The sequence below is a fragment of the Gigantopelta aegis genome, chromosome 15 (assembly GCF_016097555.1).
Source record: "Gigantopelta aegis isolate Gae_Host chromosome 15, Gae_host_genome, whole genome shotgun sequence".
NCBI classification, from domain to species: Eukaryota; Metazoa; Mollusca; class Gastropoda; order Neomphalida; family Peltospiridae; genus Gigantopelta; species Gigantopelta aegis.
In genome coordinates, this window is record NC_054713.1 from 11,292,154 (window position 1) to 11,313,225 (window position 21,072).

The following is a 21,072-nucleotide window of genomic DNA, read 5'->3' on the forward strand; positions in this document are numbered from 1 at the left end:
TAGAACTTTGGGTTTTTAAATTTATCTGTGAACCGTGAATAAAATACAAAGTTAAAGTAATACCCAGAACAGAAGTAGTTTACATTGTTTCTATATACATGGACGTGTAGCCGATGTAGACTATATAGAAAATAAAGGGGCTTTAAAAAAATATATAATAAAATAGCTGGGGTAATAAATAGAATAACAAACTCAGTATCAGTTATTACCAAATTTATGTCCCTCGTCAAATAATTTTCACTTGTCACTTGCTAAAGCTCGTGACAAGTGAAAATTATTTTACTCGGGACATAAATTTGATAATAACTGGTAACTCGTTTATTATCCTCTATATCTGCACTCGTTGATAAAAGTATAAAAATCCTCGGAAAGCCTCTGATTTCATACTTTTATCAACTCGTGTTGATAAATTATAATATCACAAGACATGTGGGGAGTGTCCTCTGTTTATCTGCTGAGGTTTGTTCATAGTTTAATGGCTTAAGGAAAGAAAGAATTTGAAAACGGTTTTGTTCGACATACCTTTTCATTGACGAAGGGTACTAAGACTGCCAGGAGAAAAATTGCCGCGAATGGCGGCGCCAGGTAATTTGTAATCTCGTTAATATAAATAAACACTTGGCCTCCTTGTGTCTCCTTGATCACGGGAACCCAGGCAATGGAGAGACCGACCATCACAAGAATGAACAATCTGAAGAGAAAAAAGGAATGTCTGAATGTTCATCAGTGCAACTATAAACCAAGTTTCATTGATGTAGTGTCTTTTTTTGTCTTTTTTTTGTCTTTTTTAACTCAGTTACAGTTTATTTTTTCTTGACCATTCCCTTGTTGACAAATATCAACCCAAGCAAAGTGAGAAGACATGGGTTGTTACAATAATTATACACACAATTTATACACACATAATGTAGTTACTACTTTATAGGCAGAATTAATTAAAATAATATATTCACAAGGACCTGGATTTTAACAAGTATCTAGAGTAAATGAAAGTATATAATGCTATATGAAAATGAGAGTCAGCGAGAAAGAGAACGAGAGAGAGAGAGAGAGAGAGAGAGAGAGACAGAGAGACAGAAAGAGAGAGAGAGAGAGAGAGAGAGAGAGAGAGAGAGAGAGAGAGAGAGAGAGAGAGAGAGACAGAGAGAGAGAGAGAGAGAGAGAGAGAGAGAGAGAGAGAGAGAGAGAGAGAGAGAGAGGAGGAGGACAGAATAAAACAAATATGCACACACACACACACGCAAATTTAGATTATGTACATATTTATCATTATTTATAACAACATTGATGTAGTATTTATAGAGTGCAAAAATTTAATAACGTGGAAGTAAATGCAAATTTGACACCACTTCTGCCACTTAAAAAGTAACATTATTTTTTTAGCTGAGAGGAAAACACCCACCACAATGCCACAGTCAAGAATTTGAAAATTGTCATTATATACCTTCCAACGATCATGAGTTCGGTGACCTTGGCGTGTTTGCGGAACCGTTTCCAGATGTCGATGGTGAACAAAGTGCTGGCGCTGTTCCAGATGGAGTCAAGGTCACTCATCAGAGCAGCGATCATCACAGCCATCATCAACCCTCGAGCACCTGGTCAAAGGGAGATAACTCTTACATTTCAAATTCATCAGGAGTGATTAAGATATGGCTGAATTTGTGTTATACTAAAAGAATTGCACCTTCAATGATCATAAGTCAAGGTCACTCATCAGAGCGGCGATCATCACAGCCATCATCAACCTACAAGCATCTGATCAAGGGAGATAACTCACATATTTCAATTTTACCGAGATCAAATACTACATGGCTGACTTTTTGTTATACTAAAGGAATTGTACCATCCAGCAGTCATGAGTCAAGGTCACTCATCAGAGCGGTGATCATCAATTCTCAAGCATCTGATCAAGGGAGATAACTCATACTGCTATCTACAACACTGACTTACCACTGGGCATGATGCCGAGAGCCAGACAAGGGTAAGTGATACTGCTGTCTACAACACACTGACTTACCATTGGGCATGATGCCGAGAGCCAGATGAGGGTAAGTGATACTGCTATCTACAACACTGACTTACCATTGGGCATGATGCCGAGAGCCAGACAAGTGTAAGTGATACTGCTATCTACAACACTCTGACTTACCATTGGGCATGATGCCGAGAGCCAGATGAGGGTAAGTGATACTGCTATCTACAACACTGACTTACCATTGGGCATGATGCCGAGAGCCAGATGAGGTTAAGTGATATTGCTATCTACAACACTCTGACTTACCATTGGGCATGATGCCGAGAGCCAGATGAGGGTAAGTGATACTGCTATCTACAACACTCTGACTTACCATTGGGCATGATGCCGAGAGCCAGATGAGGGTAAGTGATACTGCTATCTACAACACTGACTTACCATTGGGCATGATGCCGAGAGCCAGATGAGGTTAAGTGATATTGCTATCTACAACACTCTGACTTACCACTGGGCATGATGCCGAGAGCCAGATGAGGGAAGTGATACTGCTATCTACAACACTGACTTACCATTGGGCATGATGCCGAGAGCCAGATGAGGGAAGTGATACTGCTATCTACAACACTGACTTACCATTGGGCATGATGCCGAGAGCCAGATGAGGGTAAGTGATACTGCTATCTACAACACTGACTTACCATTGGGCATGATGCCGAGAGCCAGATGAGGTTAAGTGATATTGCTATCTACAACACTCTGACTTACCATTGGGCATGATGCCGAGAGCCAGATGAGGGAAGTGATACTGCTATCTACAACACTGACTTACCATTGGGCATGATGCCGAGAGCCAGATGAGGGTAAGTGATATTGCTATCTACAACACTCTGACTTACCATTGGGCATGATGCCGAGAGCCAGATGAGGGTAAGTGATACTGCTATCTACAACACTGACTTACCATTGGGCATGATGCCGAGAGCCAGATGAGGGTAAGTGATACTGCTATCTACAACACTCTGACTTACCATTGGGCATGATGCCGAGAGCCAGATGAGGGTAAGTGATACTGCTATCTACAACACTGACTTACCATTGGGCATGATGCCGAGAGCCAGACAAGGGTAAGTGATACTGCTATCTACAACACTCTGACTTACCATTGGGCATGATGCCGAGAGCCAGACGAGGGTAAGCTATACTGCTGCAGCCTGCTTTACTCTGACACACCTGCATACAGTAGTCAGGGTTACTGCAAGCTACCTCATCTGTGAACCAATATAAAAACAAAATTAATGCTATTTCCATCTTACAAATATACTATTGTCAAGCATTATTCCCTTAAAGCTACAGGGTCACCTTATAATCTTACAAATATACCATTGTGAAGCGTTATTCCCTTAAAGCTACAAAGAAAGAAATGTTTTATTTAACAACGCACTCAACACATTTTATTTATGGTTATATGGTGTCAGACATATGGTTAAGGACCACACAGATATAGAGAGAGGAAACCCGCTGTCGCCACTACATGGGCTACTCTTTCCGATTAGCAGCAAGGGATCTTTTATTTGCGCTTCCCACAGGCAGGATAGCACAAACCATGGCCTTTGTTGAACCAGTTATGGATCACGTTATCATCTTACAAATATACAAACAATATTCCTTTAAAGCTACAAGGTCACTTTATCATCTTACAAATATACAAACGATATTCCCTTAAAGCTACAAGGTCACTTTATCATCTTACAAATATACAAACAATATTCCCTTAAAGCTACAAGGTCACTTTATCATCTTACAAATATACAAACGATATTCCCTTAGAGCTACAAGGTCACTTTTCATCTTACAAATATACAAACGATATTCCCTTAAAGCTACAAGGTCACTTTATCATCTTACAAACATGCAAAAAAACATTCCCTAAAAACTATAGTCTTACTTTATCATCTCACAAACAAATGTTATTCCATAACAACCATAACAGTCTCACCTTCCCATCTTACTATCAGACATACAAACATTCACTTAAAGCTACAACATCACCTTATTATCTTGCAAATATATAATTACAAACTTTCTGCTTTTATGCGATTTCCTCAATTCTGATTGGACGATGTCGAAGAAAAACTGAATGTTATCCTTCGATAAACCTCAAAAAATGACGTCATTACGCCAGCTAGGACATCATTACGCCAGCTAGGACATCATTACGCCAGCTAGGACGTCATTACGTAAAGCAGGTCATGGAAAGGACGTTAGAAGCTGATTTATGTGTATTTTAACTAAATATGGTGTGTCCAGGCGTTTGTGCATACATTTTAGAAGAAAGAAAGAAAGAAAGAAATGTTTTATTTAACGACGCACTCAACACATTTTATTTACAGTTATATGGTGTCAGACATATGGTTAAGGACCACACAGATATAGAGAGAGGAACCCCGCTGTCGCCACTACATGATTAGCAGCAAGGGATCTTTTATTTGCTCTTCCCACAGGCAGGATAGTACAAACCATGGCCTTTGTTGAACCAGTTATGGATCACTGGTCGGTGCAACCGGCCTCGGTGGCGTCGTGGCAGGCCATCGGTCTACAGGCTGGTAGGTACTGGGTTCGAATCCCAGTCGAGGCATGGGATTTTTAATCCAGATACCGACTCCAAACCCTGAGTGAGTGCTCCGCAAGGCTCAGTGGGTAGGTGTAAACCACTTGCCTGTCGTAAAAAGAGTAGCCTATGTGGCAACAGCGGGTTTCCTCTAAAAACAGTGTTAGAATGACCATATGTTTGACGTCCAATAGCCGATGATAAGATTAAAAATCAATGTGCTCTAGTGGCGTCGTTAAATAAAACAAACTTTGGTCGGTGCAAGTGGTTTACACCTACCCATTGAGCCTTGCGGAGCACTCACTCAGGGTTTGGAATCGGTATCTGGATTAAAAATCCCATACCTCGACTGGGATCTGAACCCAGTACCTACCAGTCGATTTCCTCAAATCTGATTGGACAATGTCGAAGAAAAACTGAATGTTATCCTTTGATAAACCTCAAAAAATGACGTCATGGTGTCCAGGCATTTGACCATACATTTTAGAAGAGGATGAGGGGCTAAACTGTGGCTAGTGAAATTTATGAGTGGTTAAGACAGGCTTCATGGAAGTATTGAAAAAAAGAAGAGAAAATTTGCTTGACCAAGGAGAAGGTTCGACTGCCGTAACCCACCACAAGCTCCTGTCTTTGTAATTATATAAAATATGTTTGTCATTTTTTAAATGAATTTATTGATGTACAACTGTCACAAACTGCATAAAATTGCATAGCGTAGTGAAGAAAATAAAATCATTATGTAAAGCAGATCATGGGAAGAACGTTAGAAACTCATTTATGAATTATGTGTAGTTTTAACTAAATAAGTTGTGCTGTTTGTAATTATAAGAATTGTTTGTCATGTTTTTTGCAAATTTATCGATGTATAACAGTCACAAATTTAGTATAAAATCGCTTCGATACGCTATTTGTGACTGTTATACATCGATAAATTTGAAAAACTTTTACGAACAATTCTTACATAAACATTATTCCCTAAAAGCTACAGGGTCACCTTATCATCTTACAAATGTATTCTCTTAAAGCTACAATCTTGTTTTATCATCTTACAAATGTATTCTCTTAAAGCTACAACCTTGTTTTATCATCTTACAAATATACAAACATTATTTCCTTGAAGCTGTTTTCTTCCTTTCCCATCTTGCAAATATACAACTGTTATTCCCTTAAAGATAGTGCCTTTATCATCTTACAAATATACAAACATTGTTTCCTTGAAGCTGCAGGATAACCTTATTGCCTTACAAATACACAAACGATATTCCTTTAAAGCTACAATCTTGCTTTACAATCTTACAAATACACAAACATTATTCCTTTGAAGCTATGGTCTTGCCTTCCCATCTTATTACAAATATACAAGCGCTATTCCCTTAAAGACACAGGGTAACCTTATCATCTTAAAATATAAAGACAATATTCCCTTAAAGGTACAATGTTGCCTTCCCATCTTATTACAAATATACAAACATTATTCTATTAAAGGTACAATCTTGCTTTACCATCTTATATACATTTATATACAAACATTCTCTTAAAGCTATGGCCTTGTCTTCCCATTTTATTACAAATATACAAACATTATACCCTAGAAGCTACAGGGTCACCTTATCTGACAAATATACAAAGAGTATTCCTTTAAAGCTACAGGGTCACCTTATCTGACAAATATACAAAGAGTATTCCCTTAAAGCTACAGGGTCACCTCATGATCTTACAAATCTACAAACATTATACCCGAGAAGCTACAGGGTCACCTTATCTGACAAATATACAAAGAGTATTCCCTTAAAGCTACAGGGTCACCTCATCATCTTACAAATATACAAAATAAAATTTCCTTAAAGCTACATTCTTGACTTCTCATCTTGCAACTATACAAACAAACACTCTCTTAAAGCTATGGTCTTCCCTTCTCATCTTACAAATACACAAGTGTTATTCCCTTAAAGCTGCAGTTCACTATGTATTGTAACTGTGACACTACACTGACCTGGATAGAGAATGCGGCTCACCATGCCCGGCATCACCATGACGAACATGGGCAAAATCTTGAGGAACCCAGCCAACAACACGGCACCCTGGGCGTGGGAAATACTTCTCGCTGCTAGCGCTCTCTGGACAATCACCTGTTGAGAAACAATTACCACACAACTTTATTTTATTATTAGTCTGTTTATTCAATATAAGTTAAAATGTTTTGATTAAGGACACTACTTGAGCATTTTGCTTAAATAACATTTAGCTACTGGATGATCCAGGAGGAAATTTTTTTGTTTGTCTTGTTTAATGACACCACTAGAGCACATTGATTTAAAATCATTGGTTATAGGATTTATAATCCAGGAGAAACCCTAGTCCTGACATATAGTCATCATCAACATCTCTAAACAAACAATCTACATCTACAAGTCTACATGCTACAATATATCTGCACCTTTTAAATTCATATACATACCTGATCAGCATACTATTACCAGAAAGAGCCTGGAGTTTGTCCCAGAAGGAAGCTCAGCCAGGGCATATAGTCATCATCAGCATCTCTCCACTAACATCTACCTCTACAAGCCTACACACTACAATATGTCCACACCATCACTCCACTACCATCTACCTCTACAAGTCTACACACTACAATGTCCACACCATCACTCCACTACCATCTACCTCTACAAGTCTACACACTACAATATGTCCACACCATCACTCCACTACCATCTACCTCTACAAGCCTACACACTACAATATGTCCACACCATCACTCCACTACCATCTACCTCAACAAGCCTACACACTACAATATGTCCACACCATCACTCCACTACCATCTACCTCAACAAGCCTACACACTACACTATGTCCACACCTTGTTTGTCCCAGGTGGAAGCCCAGCCATGGCATATAGTCATCATCACCATCTCTCTACTACCATCTACCTCTACAAGCCTACATACTAAAATATGTCCTTGTTAATCCATATACTGACCTGATCAGCACACCAGTACCAGATAGAACCTGGCGTCTGTCCTAGAAGGAACCCCAGCCATGGCATATAGTCATCATCAGCATCTCTCAACATTCTGAAGGCCTGTTTGTCTGGGTAATGACAAGTCTCATTCACGACAATGGCTGACACATTCTTAGGAACTGCTTGAGGATATTTTTCGAGAAGGCCGCTGAAACCTCCGATTTCACTGAATGCTGAAAGGAAGAAATTAAATAATGGAATGGATCATTTGTTAGGACTTCCATAAGCAAAGAAAAAAGAAAGAAATGTTTTATTTAATGACGCACTCAACACATTAGGTTTAAAAAATAATTAGAGAGGAAACCCGCTGCCTCCACTCCATGAGCTACTTTTTCTGGTTAGCAGCAAGGGATCTTTACAAAGTTGTTTGTTTGTTTTGTTTAACGACAACACTAGAGCACATTGATTTATTAATCATCGGCTATTGGATGTCAAACATTTGACATAGACATACATTTTAAAGAGAAAACAACCTACATTTTTTTCCATTAGTATCAACGGATCTTTTATATGTACCATTCCACAGACAAGATAGTACATACCATGGCCTTTTGATATACCAGTTGTGGTGAACTGGCTGAAACGAAAAATAGTCCCATGGACCTACTGACAGGGATCAATCCTAGACGGACTGCACATCATAAATTATTACTGTGGAAACACACTATATTTTTCCATTACTAGCAAAGGATCTTTTATATGCACTTTCCTACATACAGGATAGCATATACCATGGCCTTTGATATACCAATTGTGGTGCAAAAAAAATCAGAGAACGAGTCCACTGAGGTGATTCAATCCTATGATGCAAGCACCTCAGACGAGCACTCTACTGACTGAGCCACCCCTTGTTTTCATATACATACTTGATTTAAATGTAGCTGTTTAAGGGCAACGGGTCTTGATGGTGTCGTGGTAATGCTATTGGACATACGGCTGGTAGGTACTGGGTTCGTAGCCCAATACCGGCTCCCACCCAGAGCGAGTTTCAACGACTCAGTGGGTATAGGTGTTAGTCCACTACACCCTCTTCTCTCTCACTAACCACCAACAAGTAACCCACTGTCCTGGACAGACAGCCCAGATAGCTGAGAGGTGTGTGTGTGTGTGTGTGTGTGTGTGTGTGTGTGTGCGTGCGTGTGTGCGTGCGTGCGTGTGTGTGTGCCCGCCTGCACAGAACATTGTGCTTGAACCTGAATTGGATATAAGCACGAAAATAATTTGAAATGAAAAATGAAATTTAAGGGCAACTGGTTTCTTTATGGAACAGCTTTCAACCTGGACACATGATTTGTCATGTCTCTATGTCAGCTGTTGAAGAAAGTTATGGAGTTACCTGCCCCCGTTAGATAGAGCGAGCCGCCGACCATGAGCACAGCTTGCATGGTATCCGTGTAGATGACGGCCGTTAGTCCTCCTGAAATGAATATAAGACGTGGGGTTATTCGAAACAATCAAACTCTAAACTGACAGTTAATTAATGATGTTGTTTTTTTTGAAGGAAGGAAATGGTTTATTTAACGACGCACTCAACACATTGTATTTACAGTTATATGGTGTCAGACATATGGCTAAGGACCACACAGATAGAGAGAGAAAACCCACTGTCGCCTCTTCATGGGCTACTCTTTTCAATTAACAGCAAGGGATCTTTTATATGCACCATCCCATAGATAGGATAGCACATACCATGGCCTTTGATGTACCAGTCGTGGTGCACTGGCTGGAGCGAGAAATGTTTCTTTAAAGAGACAGAGACTATTTTTTAAATACTACCACATATTTTTTATTCTTAGATCAGTTTCTGATAATTGAAATCAGACATTAGTTACATTTTATTGTTTATATTATCCATTTTCATACATCCGAAGTGTTTCTGGTCATCCTGGTGTTTGTAAGACCACGGAATGCATTTTCAACAATTCTAAAAATGCACTCTGAAAAGTAATGGTTATGGAGAAGGGCTCTAGTCTATTTTAGAAGATATTTCCTCCTTTCATCTTTATTATAACTTTATACAGATGTGTTACAGATGTGTTACAGATTTGTTACAGATGTGTTACAGATGTGTTACAGATTTGTTGTTTTTTAAAGTTTGTTTTTGTTTAACGACATCATTAGAGCATATTGATTTATTAATTATTGGCTATTGGATGTCAAATTAATTAATTACTCCCCTATTTTAGATTATCGATACCATATAAATTCACATCCTAAGGCAATCTCAGAATTACTCTCATTAAACTTAGTCTCAAAACCGGCCTCGGCGGTGTCGTGGTTAAGCCATTGGACATAAGACTTGTAGGCACTGGGTTCGCAGCCCAATACTGGCTCCCACCCAGAGTGAATCTATCGACTCAGTGGGTAGGTGTAAGACCACTGACCCATTGTCCTGGACAGACAGATAGCTGAGGTGTGTGCCCAGGACAGCGTGCTTGAACTTTAATTGGATATAAGCATGAAAATAAGTTAAAGTGATGAATGAATGAATGAATGAATGAATGAATGAATGAATGAACTAGTCTCAGGGGAGTGATGGGGAACGAGAGTGATGGCTCCCCATAAACAGCGAGACAGCACATACCATTGTTACAATGGACCCACCTGTGATAGTAAGTATGGCTGTAACAAAGACGAGAAACACAATACACAGGTACAGGTTCCAGTCTAAACTCTGCTGAATGAAGAAGGCGCCGGTCAACAGCACCGCCTGTCAAAACAACATGTAAATGGATGGTCAGTACGTTCTGTATTCAACAGATTGGTTAATATATAGAAGGTGCCGGTCAACAGCACCGCCTGTCAAAACAACATGTAAACTGATGGTCAGTACGTTCTGTATTCAACGGATTGGTTAATATATAGAAGGCGCCGGTCAACAGCACCGCCTGTCAAAACAACATGTAAACTGATGGTCAGTACGTTCTGTATTCAACAGATTGGTTAATATATAGAAGGCGCCGGTCAACAGCACCGCCTGTCAAAACATGTAAACTGATGGTCAGTACGTTCTGTATTCAACGGATTGGTTAATATATAGAAGGCGCCGGTCAACAGCACCGCCTGTCAAAACAACATGTAAACTGATGGTCAGTACGTTCTGTATTCAACGGATTGGTTAATATATAGAAGGTGCCGGTCAACAGCACCGCCTGTCAAAACAACATGTAAACTGATGGTCAGTACGTTCTGTATTCAACAGATTGGTTAATATATAGACGGTGCCGGTCAACAGCACCGCCTGTCAAAACAACATGTAAACTGATGGTCAGTACGTTCTGTATTCAACAGATTGGTTAATATATAGAAGGTGCCGGTCAACAGCACCGCCTGTCAAAACAACATGTAAACTGATGGTCAGTACGTTCTGTATTCAACAGATTGGTTAATATATAGAAGGTGCCGGTCAACAGCACCGCCTGTCAAAACAACATGTAAACTGATGGTCAGTACGTTCTGTATTAAACGGATTGGTTAATATATAGAAGGTGCCGGTCAACAGCACCGCCTGTCAAAACAACATGTAAACTGATGGTCAGTACGTTCTGTATTCAACAGATTGGTTAATATATAGAAGGCGCCGGTCAACAGCACCGCCTGTCAAAACAACATGTAAACTGATGGTCAGTACGTTCTGTATTCAACAGATTGGTTAATATATAGAAGGTGCCGGTCAACAGCACCGCCTGTCAAAACAACATGTAAACTGATGGTCAGTACGTTCTGTATTCAACGGATTGGTTAATATATAGAAGGTGCCGGTCAACAGCACCGCCTGTCAAAACAACATGTAAACTGATGGTCAGTACGTTCTGTATTCAACAGATTGGTTAATATATAGAAGGCGCCGGTCAACAGCACCGCCTGTCAAAACATGTAAACTGATGGTCAGTACGTTCTGTATTCAACAGATTGGTTAATATATAGACGGTGCCGGTCAACAGCACCGCCTGTCAAAACAACATGTAAACTGATGGTCAGTACGTTCTGTATTAAACGGATTGGTTAACATTTAGAAGGCGCCGGTCAACAGCACCGCCTGTCAAAACAACATGTAAACTGATGGTCAGTACGTTCTGTATTCAACAGATTGGTTAATATATAGACGGTGCCGGTCAACAGCACCGCCTGTCAAAACAACATGTAAACTGATGGTCAGTACGTTCTGTATTAAACGGATTGGTTAACATTTAGAAGGCGCCGGTCAACAGCACCGCCTGTCAAAACAACATGTAAACTGATGGTCAGTACGTTCTGTATTCAACGGATTGGTTAATATATAGAAGGTGCCGGTCAACAGCACCGCCTGTCAAAACAACATGTAAACTGATGGTCAGTACGTTCTGTATTCAACAGATTGGTTAATATATAGAAGGCGCCGGTCAACAGCACCGCCTGTCAAAACATGTAAACTGATGGTCAGTACGTTCTGTATTCAACAGATTGGTTAATATATAGACGGTGCCGGTCAACAGCACCGCCTGTCAAAACAACATGTAAACTGATGGTCAGTACGTTCTGTATTAAACGGATTGGTTAACATTTAGAAGGCGCCGGTCAACAGCACCGCCTGTAAAAACAACATGTAAACTGATGGTCAGTACGTTCTGTATTCAACAGATTGGTTAATATATAGACGGTGCCGGTCAACAGCACCGCCTGTCAAAACAACATGTAAACTGATGGTCAGTACGTTCTGTATTAAACGGATTGGTTAACATTTAGAAGGCGCCGGTCAACAGCACCGCCTGTCAAAACAACATGTAAACTGATGGTCAGTACGTTCTGTATTCAACGGATTGGTTAATATATAGAAGGTGCCGGTCAACAGCACCGCCTGTCAAAACAACATGTAAACTGATGGTCAGTACGTTCTGTATTCAACAGATTGGTTAATATATAGAAGGTGCCGGTCAACAGCACCGCCTGTCAAAACAACATGTAAACTGATGGTCAGTACGTTCTGTATTCAACGGATTGGTTAATATATAGAAGGTGCCGGTCAACAGCACCGCCTGTCAAAACAACATGTAAACTGATGGTCAGTACGTTCTGTATTAAACGGATTGGTTAATATATAGAAGGCGCCGGTCAACAGCACCGCCTGTCAAAACAACATGTAAACGGATGGTCAGTACGTTCTGTATTAAACGGATTGGTTAATATATAGAAGGCGCCGGTCAACAGCACCGCCTGTCAAAACAACATGTAAACGGATGATCAGTACGTTCTGTATTAAACAGATTGGTTAACATTTAGAAGGCGCCGGTCAACAGCACCGCCTGTCAAAACAACATGTAAACTGATGGTCAGTACGTTCTGTATTAAACGGATTGGTTAACATTTAGAAGGTGCCGGTCAACAGCACCGCCTGTCAAAACAACATGTAAACTGATGGTCAGTACGTTCTGTATTCAACAGATTGGTTAACATTTAGAAGGTGCCGGTCAACAGCACCGCCTGTCAAAACAACATGTAAACTGATGGTCAGTACGTTCTGTATTCAACGGATTGGTTAATATATAGAAGGCGCCGGTCAACAGCACCGCCTGTCAAAACAACATGTAAACTGATGGTCAGTACGTTCTGTATTCAACAGATTGGTTAATATATAGAAGGTGCCGGTCAACAGCACCGCCTGTCAAAACAACATGTAAACTGATGGTCAGTACGTTCTGTATTCAACGGATTGGTTAATATATAGAAGGTGCCGGTCAACAGCACCGCCTGTCAAAACAACATGTAAACTGATGGTCAGTACGTTCTGTATTAAACGGATTGGTTAATATATAGAAGGCGCCGGTCAACAGCACCGCCTGTCAAAACAACATGTAAACGGATGGTCAGTACGTTCTGTATTAAACGGATTGGTTAATATATAGAAGGCGCCGGTCAACAGCACCGCCTGTCAAAACAACATGTAAACGGATGATCAGTACGTTCTGTATTAAACAGATTGGTTAACATTTAGAAGGCGCCGGTCAACAGCACCGCCTGTCAAAACAACATGTAAACTGATGGTCAGTACGTTCTGTATTAAACGGATTGGTTAACATTTAGAAGGTGTCGGTCAACAGCACCGCCTGTCAAAACAACATGTAAACTGATGGTCAGTACGTTCTGTATTCAACGGATTGGTTAATATATAGAAGGCGCCGGTCAACAGCACCGCCTGTCAAAACAACATGTAAATGGATGGTCAGTATGTTCTGTATTCAACGGATTGGTTAATATATAGAAGGTGTCGGTCAACAGCACCGCCTGTCAAAACAACATGTAAACTGATGGTCAGTACGTTCTGTATTAAACGGATTGGTTAATATATAGAAGGCGCCGGTCAACAGCACCGCCTGTCAAAACAACATGTAAACGGATGGTCAGTATGTTCTGTATTAATCGGATTGGTTAATATATAGAAGGCGCCGGTCAACAGCACCGCCTGTCAAAACAACATGTAAACGGATGGTCAGTACGTTCTGTATTAAACGGATTGGTTAACATTTAGAAGGCGCCGGTCAACAGCACCGCCTGTCAAAACAACATGTAAACTGATGGTCAGTACGTTCTGTATTAAACGGATTGGTTAACATTTAGAAGGTGTCGGTCAACAGCACCGCCTGTCAAAACAACATGTAAACTGATGGTCAGTACGTTCTGTATTCAACGGATTGGTTAATATATAGAAGGCGCCGGTCAACAGCACCGCCTGTCAAAACAACATGTAAACTGATGGTCAGTACGTTCTGTATTCAACGGATTGGTTAATATATAGAAGGTGTCGGTCAACAGCACCGCCTGTCAAAACAACATGTAAATGGATGGTCAGTATGTTCTGTATTCAACGGATTGGTTAATATATAGAAGGTGTCGGTCAACAGCACCGCCTGTCAAAACAACATGTAAACGGATGATCAGTACGTTCTGTATTCAATGGATTGGTTAATATTTAGAAGGCGCCGGTCAACAGCACCGCCTGTCAAAACAACATGTAAATGGATGGTCAGTATGTTCTGTATTCAACGGATTGGTTAATATATAGAAGGTGTCGGTCAACAGCACCGCCTGTCAAAACAACATGTAAACGGATGGTCAGTACGTTCTGTATTCAACGGATTGGTTAATATTTAGAGGATACTCCCCGAGTGTCTTGTGATATCATAATTTATCAGCACAAGTTGATAAAAGTATGAAATTCGAGGCTTGTCGAGGATTTATATACTTTTCTCAACAAGTGCTAATAAATTATGATATCACAAGACATGAGGGGAATATTCTTTTTATCATCCATTATCATTCTTTTCATTTGCAACAATTGTAAACAATGTCAGTAATGTGGGTTGAATGTCATTATATTTGGCAGTGGTAGACTCGTTAACTAGCAGAACGACTGTGGTGTGACATCACTACTGATAGGTTTAGCACTGTAACATACACAGTGATGAAACAAAAGAAGCAATGATAAACAATACTATTATATACAAGTTTTCACAAGATATCGTTTTGAGGAAACAAGTGAAGTTCCCGTGTTAGTATTTGACCGAACGAAAGCAAGGTCAGTTAAAGTTAAAGTTTGTTTTGTTTAATGATACCACTAGAGCACATTGATTTATTAATCATTGGCTATTGGATGTCAAATATTTGGTAATTTTGACATATAGTCTTAGAGAGGAAACCTGCTACATTTTTCCATTAGTAGCAAGGGATCTTTTATATGCACCATCCCACAGAGAGGGTAACACATACCACAGCCTTTGATATACCAGTTGTGATGCACTGGTTGGAATGAGAAATAGCCCAATGGGCCACTGACGGGGATCAATATCATACCGATCGTGCATCACTGGGCTAAGTCCCGCTAGAAAGTGAAGTCAGAGATAATGGTTTAGTAAAAATTATATCTAGCAAACACGAGTGTGGTATTTTATTTATTACCCACCTTGAAATAATGTAAAATCTGAGAAATAACGATATGTATGAATGCACTGAGCTAAGACCACAGAAAATGACGTCACTAAGGGAAATGGCTTCATTTAGCCACTAATTCGCACCTAGTGGTGCATGTGAAATTTGTACAACACACTCAGACGTTCACCAGGTGGGTAATAAATTATATTGTTGTCCAGGCACTCCTACCTTCCTTCTTTCATCATGTATTTAGTAGGAAGCAAGGTAATCATGGGTAGAAACAGGATTATGTAGGAGGTGGGGGTGGATTGAGGTTATGAAAGTTGGAGTACTGAGACATGTGGTGGATGGAATATCCTAAATTATTACCAATATGACTAAAAATATCTTGGTAAATATCAAACTGATATGTCCAACTAGAACCTCTTGTGGGATGTAAAACAAACACCTGTAATGTATTTAAACTCACGGAACATTTTGTGAAGATGTAGAGAACCAAAGAGAGGAAGGCGAAGTAAACTCGTATTCGCTGCCCTCCAAATCTCTTTGACAGATACTCCGGCATAGTGTATGTCTGTAATAAAAACAATTAGAAGTAAACTCATAATTGCTGACATCCAAATCTCTTCGACAGATACTCCGGCATAGAGTACGTCTGTAATAAAAACACTTAGAACGTGTGTAAAGCAAGTTTACATAAACAAATGAGAAGATAATTATTGAACGAATGTTTAACGACGCCCCAGCACAAAAATACACATCGGCCATTGGGTGTTAAAAAAGGTAAGTATATAACAATATTGGATGAGAACAGAAGATGGATTAATGAACTGATAGATGAACAGACAGGCAACAGCTGAATGGAAACATAAATGGATGGAAGAATGTACATGTATGTGGTGGATGGATGGATGGATGGATGGATGGATGGATGGATGGATGGATATATGAATGGATGGATGGATGGATGGGAAAATGGAGATGCAAAAAAAATTAATGCATAGATGGAAGGATGTAAAAAATGGATGGATGATGGATGGATGGATGGATGGATGGATGGATATATGGATGGATGGATGGATGGATGGATATATGGATGGGTGGATGGATGGATATATGGATGGGTGGATGGATGGATGGATGGATGGATGGATGGATGGATGGATGGAAAAATGGAGATGCAAAAAAAATTAATGCATAGATGGAAGGATGGAAAAAATGGATGGATGGATGGATGGATGGATGGATGGATGGATGGAAAGGATGGATGGATGAATGGGAAAATGGAGAGATGCAAAAACAATTAATGCATAGATGGAAAGATGTAAAAAATGGATGGATGCAAAAACAGATGTACAAAAGGGATGAATACAAAAATGGATGAATGTAAAAAAAAAATGGATATAAAAAAATAGATGGATGAATATTAAAAAATGGACAGATGGATGGATGGATGGATGGATGGATGGATGGATGGATGTGGTGGATGGACGGATGAACAGACGGATGGACAGACAGACGAATGGATGAACAGCAGGAATGGGAAGTGATAAGATAGAATGGTATTTAAGATATTAAGTTTTGAAACTCACCCCACAAGCAATGTAGACAGGGATGAAGATCCATCCTAAAAGTTGCAGCAACAAGAGAGCCTGGAACAAAAATATAAAAAAATAACAGTTCAATACTAGAGCCTCCGCGAGTCCAAAATATTGGACTCGAGTATTCCAGGGTCAAACTCTAGTATTCCAGGGTCAAACTCGAGTATTCCAGGGTCAAACTAGAGTATTCCAGGGTTAAACTCTAGTATTCCAGGGTCAAACTCGAGTATTCCAGGGTCAAACTCGAGTATTCCAGGGTCAAACTCGAGTATTCCAGGGTCAAACTCGAGTATTCCAGGGTCAAACTCGAGTATTCCAGGGTCAAACTCTAGTATTCCAGGGTTAAACTCGAGTATTCCAGGGTCAAACTCTAGTATTCCAGGGTCAAACTCGAGTATTCCAGGGTTAAACTCGAGTATTCCAGGGTCAAACTCGACCTGGACCCGAGTACCCGACACTTACACCAGATGATAATGAGATTAAGAAATAAAGTAAAACGGTATAATGCATCTTAATTCTAGCACTTAACATGGATGCGAAAGCATGCCATTGTATTATATCCCACACATTCAACTTTTGTTTTCTCTCCATGTCTTTTAGCCCTATAATGTAACATATAAGCATATATGGAAAAAATAACGTAAAAACATATAATTAAATGTGAGTGCTCTTCTTTGCATGGGTGCTCAAGTCCTGTGAATGGACTCAAGTATTGCTAGACTCGATTTATGCCCAAATACTAGAGTACTCGTGGAGACCCTATTCAATACATTTAGTGTTAATCCATTCTTAAGTTAATTGTTCAGTTTATAGGAAAACAATACCAATTTGCAAGCTGAGAACAAGAGACAGCGTTGCGTCATAGCTCTGATGACATAACTTAATTGTTGATATGACTGCCACCAGGAAGCACTGATTATGACGTCAAAACATATCTAGGGAAAGAAATGGATTTTTTTTTCTTTCCTTAGGGAAAGATCATTTTTCTTTCCCCACTTCTGCCTGCCCATATGGGTAATAATATCAACTCTAAGGCTGGTACACACTGGGTTCTGCCTGCCCATATGGGTAATAATATCAACTCTAAGGCTGGTACACACTGGCTTCTGCCTGCCCATATGGGTAATAATATCAACTCTAAGGCTGGTACACACTGGCTTCTGCCTGCCCATATGGGTAATAATATCAACTCTAAGGCTGGTACACACTGGCTTCTGCCTGCCCATATGGGTAATAATATCAACTCTAAGGCTGGTACACACTGGCTTCTGCCTGCCCATATGGGTAATAATATCAACTCTAAGGCTGGTACACACTGGGTTCTGCCTGCCCATATGGGTAATAATATCAACTCTAAGGCTGGTACACACTGGCTTCTGCCTGCCCATATGGGTAATAATATCAACTCTAAGGCTGGTACACACTGGGTTCTGCCTGCCCATATGGGTAATAATATCAACTCTAAGGCTGGTACACACTGGGTTCTGCCTGCCCATATGGGTAATAATATCAACTCTAAGGCTGGTACACACTGGGTTCGCCTCCAAGCAACAGCTTCCAGCCAGAGCAAATTTTAACAGCTCAAAGCACAGGTCAGGTCAAGTCAAAGTGTTTAACATGCACATTCGGAGCAAGCTGTTGTAGTGCACGCCTGTCCAAGGCACAGGCTCCTCCGTCCAGGACAGGAAAGGGTTGGGGTGGGTGAATGAGGGATCGCCTGCACTGGCAGGTGCAAGGGAGCACCAGCAGTCCGACCGTAGCCGGTAACAGGCGGAGGGTGGTATTGTGCTATGGAATTTGGAATGTCCCGTAGGATTAAGATAGAGAAGGAAGGAAATGTTTTATTTAACAAGGCACTCAACACATTTTATTTACGGTTATATGGCGTCAGATATTAAGCCAAAGAGAAAAAAGGGTGTGCAGTTTTTGTTACGGAAATTAGGCGCAATTTTTTAACAGTCCACCAAAAAAGGAAAATAAGGAGCACATATGTAAGTCCACTATATACCGACTTCTCCCTCACTGTATACCGACTTCTCCCTCACTATATACCAACTTCTCCCTCACTATATACTGACTCTTCTCCCTCACTGTATACCGACTTCTCCCTCACTATATACCAACTTCTCCCTCACTATATACTGACTCTTCTCCCTCACTGTATACCGACTTCTCCCTCACTATATACCAACTTCTCCCTCACTATATACTGACTCTTGTCCTACTGTATACCGACTTCTCCCGTACTATTACCAACTTCTCCCTCACTGTATACCGTTTTCTCCCTCACTATATACCAACTTCTCCCTCACTGTATACCGACTTCTCCCTCACTATATACCAACTTCTCCCTCACTATATACCGACTTCTCCCTCACTATATACCGACTTCTCCCTCACTATATACTGACTCTTCTCCCTCACTATATACCGACTCTTCTCCCTCACTGTATACCGACTTCTCCCTCACTATATACCGACTTCTCCCTCACTATATACCGACTTCTCCCTCACTATATACCGACTTCTCCCTCACTATATACTGACTCTTCTCCCTCACTGTATACCGACTCTTCTCCCTCACTGTATACCGACTTCTCCCTCACTGTATACCGACTTCTCCCTCACTTTATACCGACTTCTCCCTAACTATATACCGACATCTCTCTCACTAAACATTACAATTACTAACCCACTGTCCTGATCAGACAGTTTAGATACCCGAGGTGTGTGCCCTGGACAGTAGGCTTGAACCTTAATTGGATGTAAGCATGGAAATAATGTGAAAATTAAATTGTAAAATAATATTTAATTAAACAGCTATTTTTTTCTTCTTCTTTTTTTAAAAAATAAACAGCTATTTTTAATATGGATATAACATATTAGATTACTGGAGAGTGACATTTCTATATATGGAAGGCAGATTGAAGACTGCAGAAATGTTGGGCAATTATTGCAACATGATTTAAACAATGAATAATTTTTTAAGTTGGTTTTAACTGAAGACTTCAAGGAAACGTACATTCAATTCCCAGGCTCCCACACTGATACCAGAGGCGGCCCCAGATCCAGCTAGACCAATGAAATGCTCCGTTCCAATGTTGCTGACAAATAGAGAACAAGCCATCTGCAAACAGAAGGAAAAAACAAACATAATTATCAGTTATCTAATATGATGTGCTCATAACAAGTGGGATGAGTTGGCTGACCCACCCACCTCACCCTTCCATTGTATTGAGTGTGATATTAAATTTAATGACAGCCATGCAGCGAATTGTCGCAACACCTTAGTCATATGTTTCAAAGCCTTGAAAATTAAACAGTTGAAGTTTGTTTTGGTTAACGGCACCACTAATGCGAGTAAAAATTCTGATGGACGGGTGATCTGTTTTTTCCAAATAATCAACTGCGTAAGCATGACAGTCAGGAAACAGAGTCAGTCAAAGGTCAATACTACTTAAAAATGGATTCTTTACATTCAAATTATGTTTCCAGTTATGAATAGATTGGTCTGTTAAATACTTGTGGGATGTCACTTAATTTAAATTTTTGTAAATCTATTTGAATGAAATGATTTGTCAATCGAGTTCTGGCAGATTAGTACCAATTCTGACGGACTAGTAAATTTTAGTTGGTACTAGTCCGGCTGGCTAGTGAAATGTTTTCAATATCTGCACCCCTGCAGTGCAGAGACTTGAAAATGGAGTTCAAGGGAGGTAACTCATGGTCAAAGTTCCTTTCAGAACAAAAGCAATTTTAATGCAGGATTTTCAATAATTTGTGTAAAATTGAAATAGTCTTTAATGGAAATGAAAACATACATATAATCTCCTGGTTTTTTTTGGCTAAAACTGGTTTTAACGTTACTTTATTATAACGTTAATTACCAGTAACCTTCAAGTGACACTGATATCGCAGACACTTACAGGCAGAAACCACATCGACCGTCCCGCAA

At 40.1% G+C, this 21,072-nt stretch overlaps 1 protein-coding gene across 4 annotated transcripts in view; it reads right to left on the reverse strand.

The window, feature by feature from the left end:
* Positions 1-21,072, reverse strand: part of LOC121390601 (sodium/myo-inositol cotransporter-like) — a 63,630-nt gene that overhangs the window by 15,405 nt on the left and 27,153 nt on the right. For 3 of the 4 annotated variants that reach the window (XM_041522457.1, XM_041522458.1, XM_041522459.1), the window contains exons 4-13: positions 20,140-20,244; positions 17,109-17,168; positions 15,986-16,090; positions 10,216-10,321; positions 8,948-9,028; positions 7,570-7,784; positions 6,577-6,712; positions 3,136-3,243; positions 1,445-1,595; positions 523-691 (exon numbers count right to left, since the gene is read on the reverse strand). In XM_041522457.1, the coding sequence (XP_041378391.1) occupies positions 523-691; positions 1,445-1,595; positions 3,136-3,243; positions 6,577-6,712; positions 7,570-7,784; positions 8,948-9,028; positions 10,216-10,321; positions 15,986-16,090; positions 17,109-17,168; positions 20,140-20,244 (1,236 nt within the window). Of the gene's footprint in view, positions 1-522; positions 692-1,444; positions 1,596-3,135; positions 3,244-6,576; positions 6,713-7,569; positions 7,785-8,947; positions 9,029-10,215; positions 10,322-15,985; positions 16,091-17,108; positions 17,169-20,139; positions 20,245-21,043 lie in introns of all 4 variants that reach the window. The other variant, XM_041522460.1, reaches the window with a different exon arrangement.